Raw genomic sequence first — 25,552 nt, 5'->3', positions numbered from 1 at the left:
ATTAAAATCCCCATGTCTATTTATTTCGTGATAGAATGTGCATGATGCAAACGAATTTCCTCGCAATCGTTGAATGGTACACTTCGGGACACCTAAATATAGTGAAATAGTGGCCGGTTGAGGTGGAAAAATAATTGTTGTTTCTAATAAAAAGAAATCACTAGAGTGAGTGGACAAAACTAAGTAGATTATAAAACTAAAATTTCAAGGATACTTTTCCAATTTGAATTCTCTTTTCTTTTTCTAATACCAAGCATGCAATTCAATTCAATTAAAGTATATTGAAACATCATGAAACTGATAAGGATTACTTGAAATGAGAATTATCACTACTAGAATTTTGCTCTTAGACATCACGACAATTACATCGGTGAGGAATTCACGCGATGTAAAAAAATGTCATTAACATCGATTCCTCGGATTCCGATTTATATGTATATAATTGACATCGTTTATTACTGTTGACCGATGTCCACAATTTGATTCTAAAATTAAAAAAAAAAAACGCGGAAAATACTAAGTTAAAAATTTAGACAATGGGGGGAACAATATTTTCATTTCCCACACTTAGGCCAGTTTTCCCACTCTCTCTGGCAGCCCATTTTTCATCCTTACTCACTTTATCTCCGAAAGAACTAGCGACCCATTTTCTGTCGAGCTCTTTCCCGTAACCCTAGCCATCTCCTCCTTCTCTTCCGCTCTCTTTTCACGGCCACTACAGCCTACCTCTCCTCTGCTCACTCCCGCCCTCTCCCTCATTAACCGCTGGCAAGCTCTCTCTCTCTCTCTCTCTCTCTAAGATCTCATAAGATTGCAAGAAGGGGAAGAATCCTTCTCTCAATCTCTCTGTAGAATAAGGAATTTCGATGGCTGCTGCGAGCGCGGAGATCTGAGGAAGACCAACGCCCTCTCCGTATAGCGGCTCAAGGAGCGGTTTAGAGAGTCGAGGTGGACCACCGGCTCAGGCACCACCAGATTTTCGTTGACGGCTACTTCTCCTTGTAACCCGACAAGCTCGAAGAGGTCGACATCGAGTCTGCTGAGGTCTTATCCCCTTTCTTTTGTATGTATCATCCAAACCCCAATATGATTTTTGATTTGCGGTGTTTGTTGGTGATTTAGCGATTGCATGTTAAATGTAAGATTGTTCGAATTTGATATTCAAGGTTGTAGATCGAATATTGTTTGGTTGAAGATAGAAATTCAGATATGGATGTCCAGGTTTTAGGATTTGCGATTTCGTTAGCTTATTTATGGTTTTATTTCATTGGTTGAAGACTGCGAATGCTGACAGTTCTCAAGCTACACAGTTGTGAGGACATCATTTCTGCCTCAATGATTGCTGGAGGTTTGTATATTGTGCTAAATATTGGTCTATTTTTAACTCAGTCCGATTTTGAAATTGATTTTTGCTTTATGTTTTGCTAAAAATACACCTACGTATAATTTATTGCTTCGATTACGTTTCGGTAAGTGGTGATGTTGTAAAGTTTTTGATAAATTCATAATGTGCAACATTAGTTATTGAGAAAATGCTTGAAAGAGAAAGATATGAGATATTTGGTACTTTTGATTGGCTTAAACAGACGTTTGAGTCCTGTGAATGCAAGTCTGTGATGATTTTAGATCCATTTTTGTTACATATGTTTGCTCAAGTGTTGTTGTTGTAAAGCTTTTGATTTATTCATAATGTAAGCTTTTTGTTATTTAGGAAATGCCTGAAAGAAGCGCAAAAGATATCTCATTGTGTTGTTTGGTGTAGATAGACTTTGATTCTTGTGACTGCGAGTCTGTGAGGATTTTGGATAATTCAGGTTGCAAGTGGGCTATTTTAGAGCTTTTTATGCAGTCATAAACAATGCACCTTTGGTTGCTTAGAAAATGTCTAGAAGGAAGATATAAAGATAGTTGATACTGTTGTTGTGTTTATAACACTTTGATTTTTCTGACTGTGAATCTTTGGGGACTTTAATCTTATATTTTGTCTTTCAGAGTCTGATGACCCTGCCAGATCCCTTCCCAGATTGCTAAACTTCTTTCAGCAAAAGACAAAATGCTGGTTTTGTGTCTCTTGCTATGGATCCTTGCAATGGTTGTATTTTTGGTGTTCAGCTTGGGATCCCGAGGCACATTTCATGGACCACTGCCTACTTGAAATCTTATTGTAGAGGTGCGTTAATTGTCTGATCATGTTTTTGGTAAGGCCTCTTGTTTTGAGACCTCGTAATAATATTTATGCTTTTATCCTTCCATTAGATATTGCCTAATGCTTAGTTGATATATAATCATAAAAACCTATTGTTCTCAGGATTGTGCCCATGATTATGGATAATGCATTTATAGTAAATAACTATACCAGAGAGCTGTGATCAAACTGAGAAGACTAAGAGGTCCAAGGCCAATGGCTTTTGGGAGCAGTGGAGGTGAACCTGAAGTTGGGGAGTGGCTTTATCTGGGGCTGGACTTTGGGACTTCTGGAGCGAGGTTTGCCATTATTGATAAACGAGGGATAATTCATGCTGAGGGAAAGAGAGAAACCCTCTTCTTTTGGTATGCTACATTTGCTTTAGGATTCCATGTTTTGGTTCTTGGCTCGTTTATTTTCAATCAAGTATTGATGAAATAAAATGCTTGGAATAATTTGTTCTGATGGGTAGCAATCAATCTTTGTGTTATTGAGGAGTATGTGTGTGTGTATTACTATAACATAGATGATAGTGAAATGAAGAGGATCCCTAATATGTGTTCTGTCAATTCTAGTATCTCTGAGAGGTTGTCAAATGAGAATTTCTTATGAAGAAAGGACTTAGAACATGGGTTGCGCTTGACGCAGCATAGTGATATTTTCATTACTCATGAGAGAAAATTCCAGCAGTAGATATTGGTTTCAGAATTTTGTGGAAGATGAATCAAAAAGCTGTTAAAAAATTGGACACTTTGGTTCAACATACAACTAGATAACTAAAAGATGAAGGAGTTAATTAAGTACTGTGGACCTAACAAGAAGAATCAATTGCTTTTCTAAATATTTTCACTAATTTTGCTTGCCCAAGTAACTGATATTTTCTTTCCATTGTCTAGAAAGAGTGAAGAAAAAATGGATTGGGCCAGTTCATGGAAGGCCACACTCTTCTCACTTCTCGGAGACATTCCATCTCATCTTCGTAAATTGATTGCTTTCATTTCCATTGATGGGACTTCTACAACTATTCTCATTGTTGACAGGTAAATACCTTAAGGCTTTGATGCTTATGAATCACTTGTAAAGTTCCATTTTCCACATCAAGATTAAATTCAAAGTTGGCATTTGACTTTGATTATGCAGCAACACAAGAGAGCCGTTATGGAGACCTTTCCTCTACAATGAGAGCTGTCCTGATGCTCTACCGATGGTTAAATCCATTGCTCCTCCAAACCATACAATCTGCTCTGGTTCCTTTACTCTGCACTATTGTTGCACCAAGCAGATTGGCTTTTGTGGCTTCTTCATGGAAAACTCGGAGTGTTTGATTATAATAATGCTTTGAAGGTAGTTTCTGTAACCCTTTTCTCTAGTTTATGTTTACATCTTCTAGCTTTGAAGCATTAAATTTCTATGTTTGGATAATGTAGTTCCATTGGCACATACACGTATCGTTTTTTTGCATTTAATTGCTTATAGTTGAATTCTTCGATGCTTTTCAGTCAGTTTGATGTTTTCAATTGGAGGTGTCAATTGGGTTTTGGTGATTGTTTTCTTTGATTTTGGTACTTATTCTGTCTGCCTTGATGTGGGTTTGGATGTTGGTAATGGAAACTGGCTTTCTTTTGATCATTTGTGAGGTACGTACTTATTCTGTCTGCCTTGATGTGGGTTTGGATGTTGGTAATGGAAACTGGCTTTCTTTTGATCATTTGTGAGGTACTGTAGTTCTATTTCTAATGAAAAATTGTTCATTGTGTGATTTGTGATTTTGGGTTTTGGTTAGTATTGATTAAAGAGTTGGTTCAGACTTGAAATTCACTGTGGTTGCTGAGAATGATTGGTGTTTGAGTTAATCAGTTGAATATTTTGTTGTAATTTGGTTATAATCAGTTGCATATTGGTTTCTGTTTTGGCATTTGACTTCTATTATCTACCTTAAGGATTTCTGTCAAATTGAGTTTCACTTCGTTTGCTTTCCTCTAATGCACATATAGTTTGGAGAACAACCTCATATAAATTACCAGATTTCTAATATATAATCCTAAAGGCTTGGCTCATTTGCTTAAATTTTGCTTCTGATTGGTAAGTAGAAGCTATGTTCTTTTTCTGATGAAAGAGAGATTTTCAAAATTGTTGCAGGTCTTGCCGATTGTCAATCAGTGCTTACTATGTTAACACGCTACAGGTATGATCATCAGTCGAATGAGGGTCATTGCTGAAGTTAGGCATGTGGATCTATTTCACTCGACCAATGTAGTATCAATTTAAGGTGATTATATTATATTGCATATCATGTACAATTTTCAGAATTGAATATCTTGATACTGTTTTAAATGATTGTTGTAGCCAATGAGTATCTTGATATATATAGTTCATATTGATCTTGGATGTGAATTCGAATATTAGGTACAATACAACAATATTGTTGTAGCCAACGTTTTAAATGATGGAAATGGGGAGCTAAACTTTGACCTGGGTAGTAGCAATCACTTCGTTTCCCGTTGTGCTTTCGCTATAGAGCAGCTTTCAAATACTTTAGATCAAAGTAGTTACACTACAAAGATATAATACAAATTATTTTAGTAATGGACCATCATAAGAGGAATAGGAGACAAGCTACCTAGCTAGACAAAACTGACTAGCAGCAAACGTATGGCATACTTCGACCAGAAAAAAAAAATGAAAATGATACATTCAAATTCAACGTAACTTAAATAGTAGATCCGTAAAAATTTACTGCTTTTATATGTTGGAAATCTTTGTCATTCTCTACAATAACTCTCTGCTTCTTTTTTTAATTTAATTTTTTTTTCTATTTGGAAAATGCATGTCCTATTTGAAAAATGGATGCACTTTTTTTGCAGGTTGCAATTGAGCTCTCTTAAGTTTTTGCCCAAACACTTGTTTATGGTGTCATAGTTTATGCAATCATCAGATTTGAGTGGACTGTGGCTAAATTCTTATGGTACCTATTTTTCATGTATTTCACCTTCTATTGTATGGTGGGAGTGCTCTTCACACCCAACCTTTCACCTTCTTTAGTTTTTTGAAAGTCTGCTGCTTAATAGATTAAGCTGTTGAACTCAGGCATTTGGAATTATTCCATGTCAGTAGATGCAACGACCGCACTTCCGCACGCGCGAAAGCGCGTGCAGGAAGGCTAGTAGATATAAAACAGGAAGTTGTTAGGGTGTATGTTAGTTTTTGTCCAAACTTTTCCATAAACCTTTTGTCCTAGGACATCACTGCTTACTCGCTCTCATCCTGTTATATATGTACTAAGCTTATATATCAAGGGGCATATTGCCGAAGAATAAATATGGCCATAGGTCTGTGGGGTCTCTTATCTCAAAAATAGAGGAATTCACATAGTTAGTGAAGTTAGCATATAGAATGATCAGTTTTACAAAATTTTATGATTTTCTGTAATGTTATTGATTTTTGGCGGTCATGCCCTTGCATTAAGCAAAGGTCGTGCATCAGTTTTGCATCTTCTGCGAATATTATCTTAATCCTTGCTATAGGGATGCTCATATCCATAGCTCTTTGTTAAACATATTATGAATGATATTAACAGATCTGGGAGACTTGTGCTGATTAACAGATCTTAATCCTTGCATCGCTGTTTGTTTTTGTTTTTGGTTTTGGTAAAATGCTGGGGCATATATCTTCCGGCCTAATGGTACATTTTTCATACCTCTGTTTTTGAATTCTCCAATTGTAACACCACTTCTCAGAAAGCTTAAAGCATATATACTTATTTTGTATGAATGTATAGCTGCACCACAAGTCCGTTATATGATGCAAGAGATCATGTTCTATATAAGGTAATCTATGAATGTAATAATTTTTGTTATAGACTAATGTATTTATATGTTCTTACTAGTATTTGTTCATTGCTCTCTTTTGTTTGTCATTTTCGTGTTCCTATGTTCTTAAGTCATAATAGATATTTAGACTTTGTTTAACTTTCTCACCTTTGTTTGGTCAGGTCACCAACACGTATGACCACGTACTGGTACACATATGGTGTTTCTCAAGTAAGCTTATATGATGATTGTTTCTTTAGTTTCCTTACACGTATGAGCTAGGTTGTAATTTTAAGTCTGGGGTTGAATGTCTTCTTATAACACTTTAGATATGATATAACAAAGCTAGGTTGTGTGTGTTTTAAAGATATAATAGAGAAGGTTTTGGTTATGTCTCTTTAATTAGGATCATTACCATGCCTTACATAAGCCCTGTCAATCTGATAGTTTTGTTCTTTCTTATTTGCAGGCATTATATGGGCGAGTCTTTGACCACTGGAACTTGCAAGCATGAGGGAAGTAACTGGAACTTGCGTTGCTGATCCATTTTTGCTAAGGAAATCATCTTTTTTTGTGCTTCTCTGTTGGTACATTGTCATGCACCATGTGTTGCATGTTTTGGAATAATAGATATATATGTATCAGCTTTTTGATGTCCCAAGTAGATGGGCATGCACTAGAATGCTTTTCTTGTTTAAAATGTTGGGTTCAATGATTAGTGGTTTGCAATGTTTATATTTGATGGTTTGCAATGTTTATATTTGGTATGTAAATGGATAAAATGCACAATTTAATTCAGGAATGGGATATGTTCAAATAATCAGACAACAAAATAGATACAATGATAACTGCCTGTTGTCTGAATGGTCAAAAATGGGGACAAATCACACTGCAATCATTCATATCACACATCGGTTTTTAACAAATCACTGTCTTCTAATCCACACTCACACAACAGAAGCAATTAAACTCTGTTGTCGCAAAGTTAATCAGACAACAGAAGAAATTCTGTTATGTTGTCCCAAAGTTAATCAGACAACAGTTATAGTCAAAGAACTGAAGTTTGAATATCAGTCAGACAACACACAAAATAAAAGTCTGTTGTCTGAGAAGCTCAACATACAACAGCTTCAAAACTAGCACTGTTGTCTGAAGGCAGCGCCGCAACTGCCACGTAGCTGCGCCTGGCACCTGCCGAGCCATCTGTCGAGTATCACACAACACGTTTAACACATACCCGTTGTCTGTGTGTTTCTCAGACAACTGTGTTCCACCGTTGTCTGAATTTTCATCAGACAACGGCTCGGTCTACAACGGTGGCTCTCCATATCCCACAACAGTTTCCTTCTGTCGTCTGATAAGTTTTTTGGCATAGTGAGACCACCGAGCAACACAACGCCACTGGTCCGACAACATCCACAAGCATCGGTGGAGTATCGGTTCGGCAGCTATTCTCAGGTGTAGAGTTCGGTATATAAACCCAGGTCGAGCACAAGTGTGATGGCAAAATTGTGGAAAAAGAAGAAGATGGGATAGAGAATGAAAGGGGGAGTTGTGTGAGGATGAGAGAAGTGAAAGTAGATCTGGGCATTTGGAGATGAATTGGGTTAGAGCAAAGAAAAAGATAATAAAATTGAGACATAAAGCCTCAGATCTGAGATAAAACTCAGGGAGATTCACCACAGAGGGTGAAGACACACCACAGAGGGTGGAGGAATGGAGGAGGCGCTGTCGACTCTCAAAACTGCAGAGAGAGAGAAAAGCTTAATGGAAATTCCACTACTCTTGCTTTCTGCAGGAATTAAGGTTACCGGATGTGTCTTAGGGAAGAATTTTATTAACAGTCGGATGAAGAGGTAGTCAATGGCTCTTGATTGTTTGCTTCTTCCACTTCATATTTTGCTGATGAAACCAAATATGTAACCTATTGGACCATGTCTCCCTTCACATTGTTTCCAAAGAAGACCTGGCATGGTTAGTTTCTATCTATGAAACAAAACGATGTGCACTTTGATTTAGTTTATCTTTTCTTGCAGTTTTATACTTGATTGGACACACTCTCCCAAGAACCAATTGCCATAATCAGAGGATCGTGATTGTTGATCAATCTAATCTTTCAAGGCATCTTGAGCATATGCCATAGGATCGGATCAAAAATTCAAAAGTGAATTCTGCCGTTTGTCTCCAGAGTGCAATTTTGTATTCTCTTCATGTCATTTTCTCTCTGTCTCCCACTCTATATATTACTTTCTCTTCCTCCACATAGCTTGAACAAAGATGGGTTTGCTATATATCATCTTTAGGTTCACATTTTCATTACTCTTTCTGTTCCTCTCCCTCTTCTCTTTTCTCATGCTCAGAATCTTCACAGGCAAGTCCATCAGAAACCCAAACTACCCACCTGTAAAAGACACCATCTTTAATCACCTCTTATACTACAACAAACTATATGACTATCACAGCCGAGTTGCGAGAGAATGCCCAACTCACCGGCTTCTTGCTCTAAACAGCAGCGCAGTATACACATGTGACCCTCGAAACATTGAGCATTTTCTCAAGACCAACTTTGCTCATTACTCGAAAAGTGACTATAAGTCTATAACCAATGTATAATGTCTGAGATTTTGGGACAGGGCATTTTTGTTGTTAATGGAGATAAATGGAGGCAGCAGAGGAAGCTTGCCAGCTTTGAGTTCTCAACAAGGAATCTTAGAGATTTCAGCTGTTCTGTATTTAGAGGAAATGCTGCCAAACTTGTTAGAGTTGTTTTTGAGTTTTTGGATTCCAAAAGGGTCTTTGATATGCAGGTGAGTACATTTTCACTCTCAAATTAAACCTATGTACATTATGTAATGAAACTAACAACTTAATAGGTTACTATGATCCAACTTGTAGGATTTGCTTATGAGATGTACCCTGGATTCCATATTCAAAGTTGGGTTTGGAACAGACCTGAATGTTTGGAGGGGTCAGCAAAGAAGGGATTGCATTTATGAAGGCTTTTGATGAATCAGCTGCTCTGATCCATTCTGGAAGTTGAAAAGATTTCTCAATACTGGTTCTGAGGCCATTCTTAAACAGTATGTCAAAGTCACCCATGATTTTGTGCACCAACTTATCAGGAGAAAGAGGGAACTTCTAGCTGGCAAGAAAGATGGTGCAAGTGACAAGGAGGACATACTATCAAGGTTTATGGAAAGTGAGAAGGATCAAGAGCAAATGAATGACAAATATCTAGGTGATATAATTCTGAATTTTATGATAGCTGGCAAAGATACAAGTGCAAATACACTGTCATGGTTCTTCTACATGCTCAGCAAGAACCCTCTAATACAGGAAAAAGTTTCACAAGAAGTGAAGGATGTTGTCTGTATGAAACACAACACTGACATTGATGAATTTGTGACGAACATAACTGATGCAACTCTTGAAAAGATGCAGTATCTTCATGCCACACTAACAGAGACCTTGAGGCTCTACCCTGCAGTTCCTGTGGTATCTAAAACTCAACTTTCTCAATAATGTCTTTTTTCCTGTCCTAATTGTATTGCTTAAATCAAATTCTAAGGATGTACTAATTTTCATGTCTTTTATCTTGATTTTTACTCCAAGAATGGGAGGTTTGCAGAGATAGATGACATTCTTCCTGATGGCTTTAGAGTGAAAAAAGGAGACAAAATAGCTTACATGGCCTATGCCATGGGGAGAATGCCTTACATTTGAGGAGAAGATGCATGCTGAGGATTTCCTACCTGAAAGATGGCTCGATAATGGAGTTTTCAAGCCCGAATCACCTTTCAAATTCGTCGCATTTCATGTTAGTAACATATATTCTGTTCTTAATTTACTAATTATTACATATGTTAATCATCTCTACACTCACTAATAGCTTTACTTGTGCTACTCGCAGGCAGGGCCTCGGACCTGTCTAGGGAAGGACTTTGCTTACAGGCAGATTAAGATAGTAGCAATGGCTCTTCTTTGCTTCTTCCGCTTCAAATTGGCTGATGAAACAAGAATTGTAACCTATAGGACCATGTGAACCCTTCACATAGATGGCACCTTCCCTATGCTTGCACTTCCAAGGACCACCTGACCACCTCATAGATTATTTTCATATGAAGCAAAAATCCTTCCCATCAAAGATGAATGGTTCTCTCTCTCTCTCTCTCTCTCTCTCTCTCTCTCTCTCTCTCTCTCTCTCTCTCTCTCTCTCTCTCTCTCTCTCTCTCTCTCTCTCTCTCTCTCTTTCTTTTGGTCTCAAGTACTAGTATTCTTGATCACGGTGACCAATTACATTAAAATATTAAATCAACCAACACAAGGCCGAAACGTACTCGCATTATAACTCCGCAGATAAAACAAAAGTTTAGTAATCATTGTTGACTCTGCGACCCTTAATTTATCATTTTCACAAATTATGGGGTTTGACCAAATTTTTTCCTAAACTTTGGACTTGTTTGGAGGTACAGACTTTGGAAGAAGAACTTATCCTAGACTGTTTGGAAACAAAACCGAAAAAACACAAGAATGAAAACAAAAATAAAAACAAAATGGTAGTCAATCTTTTGGTTCACCAAAATAGACAAACTGAACTACAATAGTGCCAATGACCAGAATAATACTGCAGGCATATACACCACCAGCCGCGCATGAAGAACTCTTTCCTTTTCACCCCAGATTTCGTCTTCAATACAACCAAAAAAAATTAACCGAGTGAAAAATAAAAGTGCTCTTCAGATGGTCTCCCTCGCCTCTCTATTCAGTTGGCGTTTCCTTATTGCAAATTTGTTGCAGATGATAACATGGAATGGAATGGACTTGTTAATAATTTTGTTTATGTTGGCCTCACTGCGGAGCAAATTATCTCATGACGAACATGGGGATGCTCTGCAAGTCTCCATCTAGCTCCAACTCCCTGTTTGAGTTTGATATTAATTCCATCTAGCTCAACCTGCACTGTAGCCATGAGGTAGATTTTCTCACCATCTAGCTCCATCTTCTTGTTTAAATATGAACTTGTGAACCGAATCAAAGTATTTGTTTTGTTTTGTTTGTTGGTTACATATAGTGAATGATAAAACTTGTGAGATGCATCTGTTTATTTGTTGATGCAACATCATTGTTGATTTACAGAATTTACAAATGCATGAGAAAGAAGAAACGTTGGCCAATGTTAGCTCAGTTAAAGGAGCACGACTTGTGATGGATAGAGCTCAGTGCTTGAACTTCGTAATGGAGTTACATAATCTCCGTTACAGCACGAGACTAGAAAGATGGTCATGTGAGCACGGATACCTCATAATATCCAACTAAAAGGGCCAGATCAATAGTTGAAGGAAACGTCAACATACCAACCAGATGATGGCTCTGAAGCCGCGAATGAAGTTTATATACTTGAGGTCTTGAGTCAACTCCACCTCCTAAGTAATGAACGCACGTGATTAAAATCCAACATCACTCATCAATGATCGTAAATATCCCTAAAAAAAAAAATCAATGGTCGTAAATGGAGCAACAAACGACCACAAATGATAAGACTTTTTTTTTTTTTGAAAAGAAATGATAAGGCTTTAGAAAAACACAAAACAAGTCAAACAAAATGCACTCATGATGCTAGTGAGATATTTTAAATTATGACCTCAAGTTATTGAATAATTAAAATAATCAACATGCCACAACTCACCGGCCAATGCATTTTCTCTTTAATAGTAAATATAAGTAAATATAACACCAAAAATTGCACTCTTAGGTAGATTCTTATACTCAAATATTGGGGCAATCATCAATGAAAATGGGCTCTACTTCGTTTAGGTCTAGAAATTTTTCTCTTTATTTTTCATATATTTTGTATTAATAAACATTGGTAAAGCTGAATTTTCCTCTTCGATATATAATGTCTAGTCATACATAAATACTTGGTCCATTTAAAAATTGAATTATTGATTGCTCAGTTTCTTCTCTTCACCGGCGTCTGAAAAGCGCAACCCAATGACTTTCTCGGCACGTTTCCGCCGCCAATGGTACGAACCCTAACACTCTCTCTCTCTCTCTAAAACCCTCTCTCTTTCTCTCTCATCGCAAATACTAATCATCGCTCTTCTTCTCAGATATGAGTTTCCTCAAAGGCCTCATCGACTCTTTAGGCTCCGTCTTCTCCGAATCCTCCTCCTCCTCTTCCTCATACCCAAACCCTACCGCTTCCAATTCCTCCGCCATGGACGGCGTAGCTGGGCCCGGAGCTGCCTCGGTCACCAACGAGCGCGTGGTGTACAAGCTCAAGGGCTACTTTGATTTGGCGAAAGAAGAGATCGCCAAGGCTGTTAGGGCTGAAGAATGGGGCTTGGTTGAAGACGCCGTTGCACACTATAATAGCGCCCAGAGAATTCTAGCCGAAGCTAGCTCCACTCCAGTGCCTTCCTTTATCAGCGCCAGGTTCTCGATTTTACCCTCAAGTTTTGATTCAGTTGCCTACTGTTGAAGTTGCTATGTTGATCTTGAAACAAATTGTGTGGGTAGTCTTGAGATTTTGAAGTATGTACAAGTATAAAGGTTGATCATTTATGTTGTTACAAACTAAATCTTAAGTTGAAAACATTGTGTGTGTGATTGGGTTAATGTTGCTGCAAAATGAGCTTTATTTTTTTGTATGTTGTGAAGCGAAAGAGACATCAGCATTGTGTTTCGGTAGTGGTTTGATGGAATACTATTGGTAATGGCTGGCTTTTGTTTACTCCCTGAGACATTACGAATAGGTGTTGTGATTTTTTGAAATTGTTGGCCTTGTGGGCAGTTGCCATAATGAGCTAATTAAAATGATGGGAGTGGTAACTGGTAAGATTTTGAATGAGGTGGAAGAAGTAATCCTTTTTCCTCAAAATGTTGTTAATGGAATTTCTAATGTGCAATGGAGAACTTGATAAGACTTGGAAACTACATTTACCTCATGCTCAATTTGTCAAAAGAAGCTATAACATGACTTCTGTAAGTTTGCACATTTTCCCCTCATGAAGGATGGTTGTCTACTCCCTAAAGAAACTACTAGAAATATTAATAATAAAGAGAGGAACAATCTAAAGCATTCTTACTGCCATTCAATCACGATTATTGATGCTGAGATGCTCTTCCTTTTTGATCTTAATAAAATTGTATTCTTTGTGGCAGTGAGCGAGAGAAGGTGAAATCGTATCGTCAAAAGATATCAAAATGGCAGGGTCAAGTTTCTGACAGGTTACAAGTCTTAAGTAGACGTCCAGGTCATTTTTCCTTCTCATTCAACTTAACTGAGGATTGTCTTCAAAGTATCTATGAAGTACTTTTGACTTATATTTCTTTTCTTTTCTGTTTCCTGTCCTCATTTCAGGTGGTACGTCCATAAGCAAGGTATATCTGCTCTAGCTGAAGAATTCTTTATATCCTTATTTCTGTTTATTTGAACCATTACTTTGGTTACACTAATGCATAATAGTATTATCTGAAGCATCTAATGTGTATTCACAAGTGCACGGAAAGAATTGAGTATTCGATAAGATTCAAGATATACTATAACCTGTGCATTTCTAATGACATTTAATGTTTCCAGACTGTAACTCCTGCACGAACTGCTGCAGCTACATCAACAACATTGAATTCACGAAATCATGTGATACCCAAGACTCTGCATCCCAGTACAAGCATGCCATCAACGAGGAGTCAGACCAATAATATTGTAAGATCAAAACCTGTGCAAGATTCTGGTGCAGGTTATGATGAAAAATTGGTTGAAATGATAAATAGTGCCATAGTGGATAGAAGTCCTTCAGTTAAATGGGAAGATGTTGGTGAGAAGATTATAGCATACCTTCATTTCTTGTCTATTTTTATACTTCTTTATTGTGTGTTCGTTAAGATTACAAAATTGCTCATTTCAGTTTCTCTGCAGCTGGTCTTGAGAAGGTGAAGAAAACTTTGATGGAGATGGTTATTTTACCAACTAAGAGAAGAGATTTGTTCACTGGCCTTCGAAGGCCAGCTCGAGGTAATGTTTAAGATTGTCACATCCATACTGATAATAGTGAAACAGCCTAAGAACTTGTTTTGTAAATAAATTTGGCTTTCTTTTTCAGGTCTGCTTCTGTTTGGTCCACCTGGTAATGGGAAAACCATGCTTGCTAAGGCAGTTGCTTCAGAATCAGAGGCAACCTTTTTTAATGTATCTGCATCTTCACTGACATCAAAATGGGTGTGTCTCTGTCCTATTGTTGCATAATTTCGCTGCGCGTTCTTCTTCTCTTCTTTCTGCTATGGTTCTTGTAGCAATTCTAATAAGTTTTGCTTTCTTTGAAATAGGTGGGAGAGGCTGAAAAGCTTGTGCGGACACTTTTCATGGTTGCTATATCCAGACAGCCATCTGTAATTTTCATGGATGAGGTGCGCTATGTTCCTAGAAACCTAGTTTTGGATTCATTTTTGACAGGCACTAGCTTCCCCTGTTTCATCTTATTGGTTCTGCTATCTAGTATGCTAGTGCTTGCATGTACTTCTGAACTTTATAGTTGTTTAGGAGTAATTAAATTTTGATTATTTGTTAGCATTAATGTTTGTGTATGATCTTTTTATATAGACGTATATGTCACTGGTATCTCATATATCGATTTTAGCCCTGTAGCAGAGTTTTATTTGTTGTATTGATTATCATTTACTAATAGTCATCTGGCTGATGCATAGCTGTAATTAGGTATTCAAGCATCTTTCGTTGTTTATAACTAAATTATTTGTGTAAAAATAACAGTCATAGTCTACAGTCTCTTTGAAATGAGTAAACATAAAACTTCTGTCAGCCTACATTCAACCTGCATCTCTGTTCCGGCTGTAACAAATGCTTCTGTGATCATCAGCACTATTTCAACCTTTTTCATCTTCATCATCTTTTTCTTAATTGAACCCCTGCTCTTATTTGGATTTAGGATTTATGGTTTTCTTGGTGTTTTTAATGCATTTGGTTACACCAAAGTTTTACGATCTTAAAAATTGGCTGCCAGCTTTAGAGAAGTGGGATATTAATATTAGATGATGCCCGTAGTAAAGGAAAAAATGGAAGGTGTGATTCGCATGTTTCTACTTTTAAACATAAAAACAGCAATCTAATGGTGTCTTTTGTTTGTTTGTTTGTTGACAGATTGATAGTATCATGTCAACAAGACAGGCAAACGAAAATGATGCAAGCAGAAGGTTGAAGTCAGAGTTTCTAATTCAGTTTGATGGAGTGACATCTAATCCTAATGATCTAGTAATTGTGATTGGTAAGCTTTGTATCTCACTTCAACCAAAGCCTGTGTATTTTAATATCTAGTGATGCCATGTCAGGAATTGATGGTCAGTGTTGCCTGGCTAGCTTCAACAATGCCAACATGTTAGACAATGCCCTTCTTATTTCTAATCATTGGAGTTTGCGAGGGACTTTTATCAAGGAAAATAAGTTCACTTGGATTGTAAACCTTAGAAACAAATTTTGTTCATCTCCTGTAGTTAGTTGAATTACATAAGTCAAGGGATAAAGGGAGACCACAAATGAAGTTCTGACCTATTTTCTTAGATGAGTTTCAAGGGCTGTTATATTTTCCCGATTCTGTTTTTCATTTTAATATTTTCATTCTGATCATACCTAAACCTGAGTAGATTGTAGTATACCTCTCTAATACTGTTTTTATGTTCTTGCAGGTGCTACTAATAAGCCTCAAGAACTAGATGACGCAGTTCTTAGGAGATTGGTTAGTTTTGTTTTCTTCTCTCTTTCGCTTTGCTAAGACTATCTTCTGAAGCATTAATGTTAAAATTTTGTGTTGGTCTGGGAGTGCACATTGATGCTTTTCCTGCGTTGGAAGCGTATTTGTGGTAGGGGTTGGGTTCAAGGAAATTGTTTAGGCTTTCTAGTTAACAGTGACAACCTTATTTGGTTCTTCTGCTACTTGAGTAGTGGTCATGCATCTAAGTGCTCTTCTCAAAAAGAAAAATACGCACAAGTTTTGTATTCCGAAAGATTTTAAGCAAAGATGGGAAGTTGATCGCCACATTCTGAAGTATCATTATCCTGTTTTCAGCTATTGTTATGTCCAATCTGTATACTTTCTATTGCTTTTTTTCTGGTTAAACTCACCGTAAAGTAAAACAGGTGAAGAGAGTATACATACCTTTACCAGATCTAACTGCTAGGAGACTTCTCCTAAGTCACAAACTCAAAGGCCAAGCATTTTCCTTACCAAGTAAGACTATGCTCTTATCTTGTAGCTAATACTTTTATTTAAGATCAATGATCCAATATATCCGGTTAGGTGTAAACGATACTTTAGCTTACTATGTTAATTAGTCTACAAATTTTTTGTTTTAACTTGGCATCTCTTGTTACAATAGAGTATGTCTCTTGTTACAATAAAGTGTTTCTCATGTATATGGACAATGTTTTGGAACTTTCTTCTTTGTAGATCTTACTCCATGTCACCAAATAATGACCAAAAGAAGTGATGTGGTATAGTTAGTGTTCTTACCAGTCAGAATAATTTACTTCTTATTGCTTATATTAGGTGGAGACCTTGAACGACTTGCAAGAGACACTGAAGGTAATATCAGTTTTCCCTGTTATCATTCTGAACTTCTTTTCTGATAGCACTTTTGACACTTAGTGCTACCAATATTAGTTCCACTCGCATGGTGGTTGGTGGTTTACAGCTTCTGCCATCTTTGTGATGGAATTGAGCCGTAATTAACATACTGGAATTTTTTTTACAGGACATCCTTCTGATTCAATTAAGCTTGTGTTCTGTATACAGGTTATTCAGGAAGTGATCTACAAGCATTGTGTGAAGAAGCAGCAATGATGCCAATTAGGGAACTTGGTGAAAACATTCTCACCATCAATGCAAATCAGGTATTATACCTAATTAATTCTTGGTCAAAGCTTTCGTAGATAACTAGATATAAAAGCAAAGTTGGTATCAACTATCAACCACTCTTTTTTTTTTCCTTCACCAATTAAATGGCTCATAAGATACATTTTGTTTCCATGCCTGTAAACTACCAAAGACAGTTGCAGCTAATATTTCTCATTGATATCAATCTTAGGCTAAGGTAGCATTTATCTGGTTATGAGGAGAAGGTTTACTTTTGATGTTTGCCTCAACTGTGAAATGCTACAAAAAAAAAAAGCTATTTTGATCTCATGTATTTGATTCTGTTTATATTTGTTTACCAGGTAAGACCACTAAGATTTGAAGATTTTCAGAAGGCAATGACTGTAATCAGGCCAAGTTTAAGCAAAAGCAAGTGGGAAGAGCTTGAACAATGGAACGAGGAATTTGGGTCTAACTGAATGCCTATCATGGCATTCTCTATAATTTATATGATCAAAGTAATCCTGTGTTTATTTGGCCAGAGAGTAGAAAAATGATGCAGCTAAACACAGGAGGCAGAGTGAGGGGGAGGGGAAAATTTTTTAAAAATTAAAAAAAAAAAAAACAAAGGAAAAGCTCAACTTGGTTGTGTAAATATCACACCTCAAACCATACTGCTCGGAGCATTCTTTGTAAAAGATATGAGATTTGAGGTGTAATTGTAACAGTAAACGATGGATGATGATTATTGTACAAGCTGTATATGGTGTTTCTAATCTGAATTATCAGTGGAAGATAAGAGTTTGGGTACAGGATTATGAAAGATGATCCGTGCTTCAGTGCTAACCCTGTACCTCTATCGTGTTTCTGGAGAAGCAAAACCCGAGAAAATTTGTGGATGATTAGTAGTTTTTCAGTTTATGATTAGGGTTTTGAATTGTTAGGGCCTTTGCGCCTCTGCTTTGATGTAGAGTTTACTCTTTCTAACGGAATGGTCGTTTCCTAGTTAGGAACCAAAAAGCTCCACTGCTCCAGTTCTAGTTCTTCACTTCTTTGAGCATCAATGAACCAGTGAGAGCTGGTACCAAACCTGATGAGGTAAAAAGCATTTTGAACGTAATTACTATTACTATTACCAAGGATGAGGTGACCCTTTGAAAAGATTGATATGGGAAAATGACCATAGCCAGAAAGATTCTTCCGCAAAACTTCAAAAGTAATTCCCTGCAGAATGGTAAAATCAATGAGGTAAAAAGCAAAACTTTAACCAACCAGTAAAAATGCTCCGGTAATTCCAGATGTGTATTTAAACAACGGTAAGGGTTTTTCACATTTCAGTTTGCGCGGTTTTGCAAAATTCAAAAACCCAGAAAAAACCCATTTCTGATCATCATGGCGGAGACCGAACCGGAAACCCAGAAACCCCAAGAAACCCGAAAGAGGGGAGATTGGTCCCTGACGGACTTCGAGATAGGAAAACCGCTGGGCAAAGGCAAATTCGGGCGGGTCTACGTCGCCCGAGAAGTCAAGGTAGGTGGCCCAATTCAATTTGGGGGAAAAAAAGTTAGGGTCTTGAATAATTTGGTTTGGGGGGAAATTGTTTTGCAGAGCCAATACGTCGTGGCATTGAAGGTGTTGTTCAAGAAGCAGATAAAGAAGTACAACATTCACCACCAGCTGAAGAGAGAGATGGAGATTCAGACGAGTCTGAGGCACCCCAACATTCTTCGTCTCTATGGTTGGTTCCACGACGATGAGCGCATCGTGTTGATTCTTGAGTACGCTCATGGCGGTGAGCTTTATGGGCTTTTGAGGGATTGTACCTACTTCACTGAGAAACGAGCCGCGACTGTAAACCCTCTAAACCCTAAACCCTGTTTTTGATTGTGTTTTCTGTGTTTGGGAAATTGATAAGATTTTTTTTTTTTTTTAGTATATCTTGAGCTTAGCGCAAGCTTTGGCCTATTGTCATGAAAAGGATGTGATTCATAGGGACATTAAGCCTGAAAACTTGTTGCTTGATCATGAGGTATGTATAAGATTGGTCCAATTGAACTATGCTGTTGATTTGTTTGAGCTCTGGATTCTGGGTTATGGTTGATCTTAGAAGTTAGAACAGTTTGCTCTTAATTAATATGCTGAAATTTATCCATTGCTGTTAACATCTCCTAATTAGAGATAGTATAAGCTATAGTTATATTTCGTTTGTATGCCTGAAGTTTGATTGTTTGGTTGAAACTACTTATAATGCTGATTTTAGTCCTATGGGAAAAGAGGAAACAGATCAACGATTTTGCTTTTGGGTAAAACTTGATTCGGATGTGTAGCTTGATTTCAAATTGCGCTGATTTTGTAAAACGCTATCTGCTTACATTTTCAGGATGATTGAGATCAGAAAGATACCAATTGTGTTTTTCAATAAATATTTGGTTTCTGGGCCTGCACTTTCTTATGCATTTATTATTGAAATAGTTAAGAACCTTTCGTGGAACTATGTTTAGTTAATTGATTACAAACGTGTTTTTGCAGGGTCGATTGAAAATTGCAGACTTTGGATGGTCTGTGCAGTCAAAGAATAAGAGACGCACCATGTGTGGAACTCTGGATTACTTAGCCCCAGAACTGGTGGAGAATAAGGCTCATGACTACGCAGTCGATAACTGGACTTTGGGCATTCTTTGCTATGAGTTTCTCTTTGGCGTTCCTCCCTTTGAGGCTGAAAGTCAAAAAGATACATTTCAAAGGTACGTGATAAGAATTCCGTCTATCTGTTTTCATTAACATGATCTGAACCATATGTGGGATGACGAGCTTGAATTTGATGCAGGATAGTGAAGGTTGACCTGAGCTTCCCTGCAACACCTCAAGTTTCTGCTGAAGCCAAAGACCTCATTACCAAGGTAAGTTTGCCCATGAGTATGTTCTTGATGAAAGGTCTGTCAGTGGAATTCCAGTAGTTGTTGGTATTAGTTTCCATTACCTTCAATTTAACTCTGTGCAGCTTCTCGTGAAGGACATCTCAAAGAGGCTCTCTCTTCAGAAGATCATGGAACACCCATGGATAGTTAAGAATGCAGATCCTACTGGTATCTGCAATAACTAGCTTTCTCTAACTATGATCCTTCTCGACCATATCTCTGAAGAGTTTTAAGCTACGATTCACGTCTAATGGTGTATATCTTGGTCTATGTCATGAACACCAAGAAGCAGCTAGTTTTCTATTATGGTCACCTACTTTGAGGGTTCAGGTATCATTTTCATGCCAATTAGAAGGCAAGAACAGCTTGTATATATAGCTAGTGACACTACCTTTTGTGACTATCGATTCTGGGTTATGTAGAACTTAGAGAACTTTAATTTGTAGAAGCATGGAAATCTCTAAAATGTTAGAGCTAGCAATTAGCCCCTTCTAGTGTTCTAGAAAGATATAACTTGCTTGGCTGTTGGTGACATTTATAATAGGGGTTCCAAACCACCATCAATCCTTCTAAGAAAGAAATCGTCAGATGGTAAAACTTATATCCAGTCTTCCCCGTAAATAGACATCTTTTATTAAGTTCAAACTCAAATATGTGCAGATAATTGCTGTTTCAAGTCTTAATTACTAGGCTGTACAAAGGGTCAATAGTTCTAACTGATGGTAAATTCCCTTCTAAATCAATGACCCTGAATAGCTAAATCCAAAAGAATACAAAGGAGGAAACGAAACAACTAGCTGTTAATTAGTGTTTCACTTCTCCAACAGTCATTCACACCGGTGCATCAAGATAGTTCCACAGAAAATGACCAACCCCTAATATATAACTACAAAACAAAACCATTTTTTCATATCCAGTTTCCACAATCAGAACAACTCAAATGTGAAAAACAAGAAGCAAGAGACACAGACCATAAGATCTACAAAAAGAAGAGAATAAACCGGGGAAGCATCCTAGAGGTTGAAGACAAACCATTTTTCCTATTGTTTACGTAGCAGTTCTCTTCTGTTTGAAATTGAGTTCAATCTGTATGAACCTTGAAACCAATCGACTTCAACCCAACCTTATAGAACTGGATACCATTTCAAGCTTCCCCAAGAGTCGGATCAATGGCTTCTTTTGAGACAGTTCTGTTGGAGAGATGAACCAGTGTTATAGATCTGGGATGACATAAAAGACAATATGTTTTGCAATGCATTCTCGTTTGGTCCCTTTGCTATTTAATTTAGATATTGTAAAACCAGATTGCTCAGCCAAGTGACCTAACCTGTATCCCATGTATTAACTCACATGACTGTTTTAGGAATTTGAAGCAAAATTTGAAGAAAAAAAAATAAGAGATGGGACTGGATAAGGTTCATAACCTTATTTCTTATGGTATGTACTCTATGTACTATTCTTTGTTTATTACATAGGTTCAACCAGTCTTGCTTTAATTGAGGTATGTTAAAGGCCAGTGTGGTTTATAGCTGTTATGATGAGTCACAACACTATTGCAAGAATATGGCCAAGTTTTATAAATGATACATATGCAAAGATCCTCAGAGACTCAGAGTCATATATTGTCTATGATCTTCTGCAATGGCTTTATTTCTATTGTTAGTCATTTACAATGCCCTTTAGACAACCAAATGTTTAGGCACTGATGTTTGGTTGGGTGGTTCATTTAACTCGAGTGGTAATTTTTCTCATTGATCTTGAACTTAGGCTACCTGCTGGTTGTGGCCCTTATCTGGTTGTTAGGATAAGAGATATTTGATATTCCCTTTAACTATGAAATGCTATGAAAATCCACTTCCATCTCATATATATGATGTATCTCTTTGTATGTCTTTATATAAGCAACTGCAATACTTTCTCTAAATAATCTCTACTTTAGGGGCTGAAAAGTTAAAAATTCTATTATATTTTATTCCCTTAAGACTCTAACAGCCCCATTACATTCCTTGTAATAACTACAATCAGGTATAAACGTGTAAATGAAAGCCATTTTATCATAAACAGTTGTCAGAACAATGCTAAAGCTTCTGTGGAAACAATTAAAAAGCAGCCTAAATAAATTTCTAATACTAAAGAACATACAAACTCAAGATCAACGAGCCCACTTAAAATATACCTGCATCAATGGAACTTAAGTCTTACTGCTGTAAATTTGTTGCTGTGAAATTGTGACTGCAAGCGGGAGATAAGAGGTCATATTACTTTCTATGAATCCATGTAATACATGTCATTCAAGTGAGTTCAAAATTTGCCAGGCGTGGTATAAATATAGCTGGTCTTTCCGTTAATTCTTTTGAAACACGATGCATCCACAAACTACAGGTCTACAGGCATTTTCTTTCATTTGTTAAAAACAAATTTCTGTTGTAGTATATATGACTCATGTTGTAGTATGTATGAGTCATAGTATAAATGTCTATATCATGTAATAAGTACTTGAGTGTATAGATAGGTACTTGAGTGTATAAACATAGGTACTTGAGTGTATGAAGACTTGTGTGACATGCTTTATACCAAGAGGCAACAAGCATGACAGATTTCATCATTGAATGCAAGTATGTGGAGCTGCAGCCCTCAATCAACAAGAGAAGATTGTTACCAAATTGAGTTTCTCATAGAGCTTTCACACTAGCTATGTATTCCTATAAATACATTCCTTTGTGAGAAGAATAATACACATGAATTCTCATTCTCTCTGAATCGAAACTCTCTCTCTCTCTCTGTCAATTTTGATTATCCTTAAACACGTTATCAGCACGAAGTTGCTCTAGAATTAGAATCGAAAATTGACAAGAGTAGAGTTCATCATCAATTGAAGTCATTTTTCCAAACCTACAAAAAACCTCCAAAACCTAGCTCATATCAACGCCATTGATCCCAGAAGCCCAGAACCGGCCTCAGAATCGCCGGAACCGGCCGGAAAAGGCCTGAACCGGCCGCCGGAATTTTTGAACAGAACCAGACCGCTGCCAAGTGCTGCCGAGCAGCTGCGCAGCAGCTGTCGAGACCCTGCGCAGCAGATGCCGAGAAGCTGCGCAGCAGCTGCCGAGAAGCTGCGCAGCAGCTGCCGAGTCACCTGCCAAACACTTTTAAGTGATTTTCCTGTGCAGATCAGCCTGTTTGCACGCCCCGAAACATCTTGATAGGGACCTCAGATCAAAATCCTTCCTTCATCAAAGTTGTTCGTCTATGTCTCTTCTATCTGACCTCCAAATTGTAGCCCTGTTGGAGTAGTTTTGAGACCTGTACACCATTCGAAGTGGGAGCTGTTCAGCACGCTCGTTCCTGTGCAGATCAGCCTGTTTGCACACCCTGAAACATCTTGTTCAGAACCTTTAATCAAAATACTTTCTTCATCAAAGTTCTTCATATATGTCTTTTCTATCTGACTTCAAAATTTCAGCCCTGTTGAAGTCGTTTTAAGACATGTACACCATTCAAAGTGGGAGCTATTCAGTATGATCGTTCCTGTGCAGATCAACCTGCTTGCACGCCGATAAACGTCCTTTTCAGGACATCTAATCAAAATCATTTCTTCATCAAAGTTGTTAATCTCTGTCTCTTATATCTTATCTCAAAATTTCAGCCCTGTTGGAGCAGTTTTGAGACCTGTATAACATTTGAAGTGCGATCTGTTCAGAAGCAAATTTGCTCCGAATTTCAACAAGTAAGTTTTAAAGATTAAAGTTCCTGTTTTGAGTTTGTATTCCTTTTTCTCTTCTTTTCAGGGACTTGTAATCAAAAAGCAGGAATTGTGGGATTCACTCTAAACGAACTAAGAGTGTTCGTAAATCAATGAACTAAGAGTGTTCATAATAATCGGACTAAGAGCGTCCGGAAAACATCAATTTATGGACTAAAAGTGGAATCGTGGGGATTCACTCTAAACGAACTAAGAGTGTTCGTAAATCAATGAACTAAGAGTGTTCATAATAATCGGACTAAGAGCATCCGCAAACATCATTGTTTTCATCTAAATCCAAATATTCTTGGAAATTGATTTCTTGGTAGCATAGCTCAGAAATCTTATTATTTTAGTTTTCGTGGAAGTTTAAACTCCGAAACTAATATATCTTATCTTCCTATTGTTCAGGATGTCGAATGAACCTAGACTCGATTTTCCAATGCTTGACTCAACAGGCTCGGAATACCATGGCTGGGTAACCAACGTTGAGAACCATCTCACTACGAGAGGGATATTGCCCATAATACAGGCACCTAACCAGGGCCTTGTGTTCCAACGAACACCCACAAAGCATGCTGCTCAAGTAATTATCTTGATGTGATACCATATGGATCAATTGAAGCATTGGTTCAAGCAATGCCATGCAAGTACCCAACTAGCTGCAAGCTACAAGGAGTATAGGCAATTGAGAGAGCAAGAAATCAATCTTGCTGAAGATGAAGATATCAATCTTGCTGAAGATGAAGATGGTGAAGATATCACTCTCACCACTGAGGACTTCAAAGTTGTAAAGAGCACGAGGATGCCGCAGACTTTGATTAGAATAGTCCTTTTCTATTTTCCAATAAAACGGCAAATGTGCCTTAGTCAACAAATGACAATTGTATTGACTCTTTCTCATGTGGCGTACCCAATGAAGTATGATGTCTAGGAAAGTAATTGAGATCGGGGTATTTAAGCGAGCCTCGCTCCACCAACATCTCTCTACTTCCCTGGTCATATTTCATTGGAATTACCAAACGGATTGGCAATTACAATTTGTATAAGTTTGATTTTATTTTGGAATAGATTTTGGAAACTTTGATGTAATCATTGGCTATTAATAAAGTGTCGCATTATTATTCAATATCATGGACATGTGTTAATTTCCGAACTTTATTACTTGAAAGATATAAGAGCCAATGATTTTCATGTGAAAACACATTGTAAGAATGGACAAGAGTTCCTTTGCATCGCCTCTAATGACTACGGACATAAACGAGTATTAGAGAAACTTATGTGTCGCTCTAGTGGGTTGCATGCAACCACTATTCGAGTCATTGAATCAAACCATGTCATAAGAGATGACTTATGGGATTCTGACACATATAGGCTTTGGCAAGACCGTTTGGGATATCCAGGTCGTGATATGATGTTCCATATATTAAAGACTTCACGGACATCCATTCCTCAAAACGAAAAGAAGTATGAACCAAAGATTGGTCCAAAGAGTTACTTCGTTTTGCAAAGCTTGCTCTTTAGCAAAGATAGGATCGAGACCATCCTATGCAAAGGACACTAAAGAAAATATACCATTCTTACAATTAATCCAAGGTGATATTTATGGACCTATTCAACCAACTTGCGGACGTTTGAATATCTCATGATGTTAGTTGACACGCAAACACACTAATCACGTGTTGTGCCATTGTCCATCTATAAAAGCTACGTATGCTATACTCCTAGCACAAATCATATGACAATGGGCTCACCCCCCAGATTCATCATTCAGTCAAATAGATTTGACTATGCTAGAGAGTTTACATCGAAGACTTTCGATGGTTATTGCAAAGGGACTGATGTTAGACATCACATTCCCATATACACGCCCAAAAGGTCTCGCGGACATAACTACGATGGTAGTTCAGATATTGGTGATACGCACCAATCTTCTTATATCCGCTTGGGGAGATGCAATATCGCATACAACTATGCTAATTTCTCTATGACCTACCGCCACTCAATGTATATCTGCGTTACAGCTAGTGACT

The 25,552-nt window shown here is 37.5% G+C and overlaps 2 protein-coding genes, 2 long non-coding RNA genes and 1 pseudogene across 14 annotated transcripts; all 5 read left to right on the top strand.

Annotated features, from left to right (window-relative positions):
- The first annotated feature begins 572 nt into the window (after positions 1-572).
- On the top strand, positions 573-6,731 carry LOC133718830 (uncharacterized). Of its 11 annotated transcripts, XR_009850614.1 has the most exons (9): positions 573-1,063; positions 1,993-2,170; positions 2,309-2,550; positions 3,082-3,225; positions 3,326-3,529; positions 4,325-5,867; positions 5,964-6,012; positions 6,177-6,225; positions 6,464-6,731. It is a non-coding gene; the product is annotated as an uncharacterized LOC133718830 (long non-coding RNA). The 11 variants fall into 11 exon arrangements; XR_009850610.1 differs by adding an exon at positions 1,278-1,348 and having other exon boundaries at positions 573-1,044; positions 4,325-6,225; XR_009850613.1 differs by having other exon boundaries at positions 4,325-4,370; positions 5,050-6,225.
- A 1,540-nt stretch (positions 6,732-8,271) lies between these two features.
- On the top strand, positions 8,272-10,090 carry LOC133713948 (cytochrome P450 704C1-like; annotated as a pseudogene).
- A 1,776-nt stretch (positions 10,091-11,866) lies between these two features.
- Positions 11,867-17,671, top strand: LOC133717498 (uncharacterized). Its single transcript, XM_062144216.1, has 14 exons — positions 11,867-12,017; positions 12,105-12,429; positions 13,159-13,250; positions 13,358-13,377; positions 13,577-13,814; positions 13,916-14,011; positions 14,100-14,215; positions 14,323-14,403; positions 15,152-15,275; positions 15,694-15,743; positions 16,145-16,235; positions 16,554-16,589; positions 16,800-16,897; positions 17,222-17,671. The coding sequence occupies exons 2-14, from the start codon at positions 12,107-12,109 to the stop codon at positions 17,336-17,338; spliced, it is 1,482 nt and encodes a 493-aa protein (XP_062000200.1). The 5' UTR covers positions 11,867-12,017; positions 12,105-12,106; the 3' UTR covers positions 17,339-17,671.
- A 524-nt stretch (positions 17,672-18,195) lies between these two features.
- LOC133717978 (serine/threonine-protein kinase Aurora-3-like) lies at positions 18,196-20,254 on the top strand. The gene is made up of 6 exons (XM_062144746.1): positions 18,196-18,389; positions 18,468-18,710; positions 18,793-18,888; positions 19,389-19,603; positions 19,687-19,759; positions 19,861-20,254. Exons 1-6 carry the CDS (start codon positions 18,252-18,254, stop codon positions 19,960-19,962), a joined length of 867 nt encoding a protein of 288 aa, XP_062000730.1. The 5' UTR covers positions 18,196-18,251; the 3' UTR covers positions 19,963-20,254.
- A 3,142-nt stretch (positions 20,255-23,396) lies between these two features.
- Positions 23,397-24,611, top strand: LOC133713507 (uncharacterized). The gene is made up of 2 exons (XR_009848047.1): positions 23,397-23,504; positions 23,931-24,611. It is a non-coding gene; the product is annotated as an uncharacterized LOC133713507 (long non-coding RNA).
- Positions 24,612-25,552: the final 941 nt, after the last annotated feature.

The sequence above is a fragment of the Rosa rugosa genome, chromosome 6 (genome assembly GCF_958449725.1).
Source record: "Rosa rugosa chromosome 6, drRosRugo1.1, whole genome shotgun sequence".
Classification (NCBI taxonomy): Eukaryota; Viridiplantae; Streptophyta; class Magnoliopsida; order Rosales; family Rosaceae; genus Rosa; species Rosa rugosa.
The sequence above is the reverse complement of the archived record's forward strand: the minus strand, read 5'-3'. Positions and strand labels throughout refer to the sequence as shown.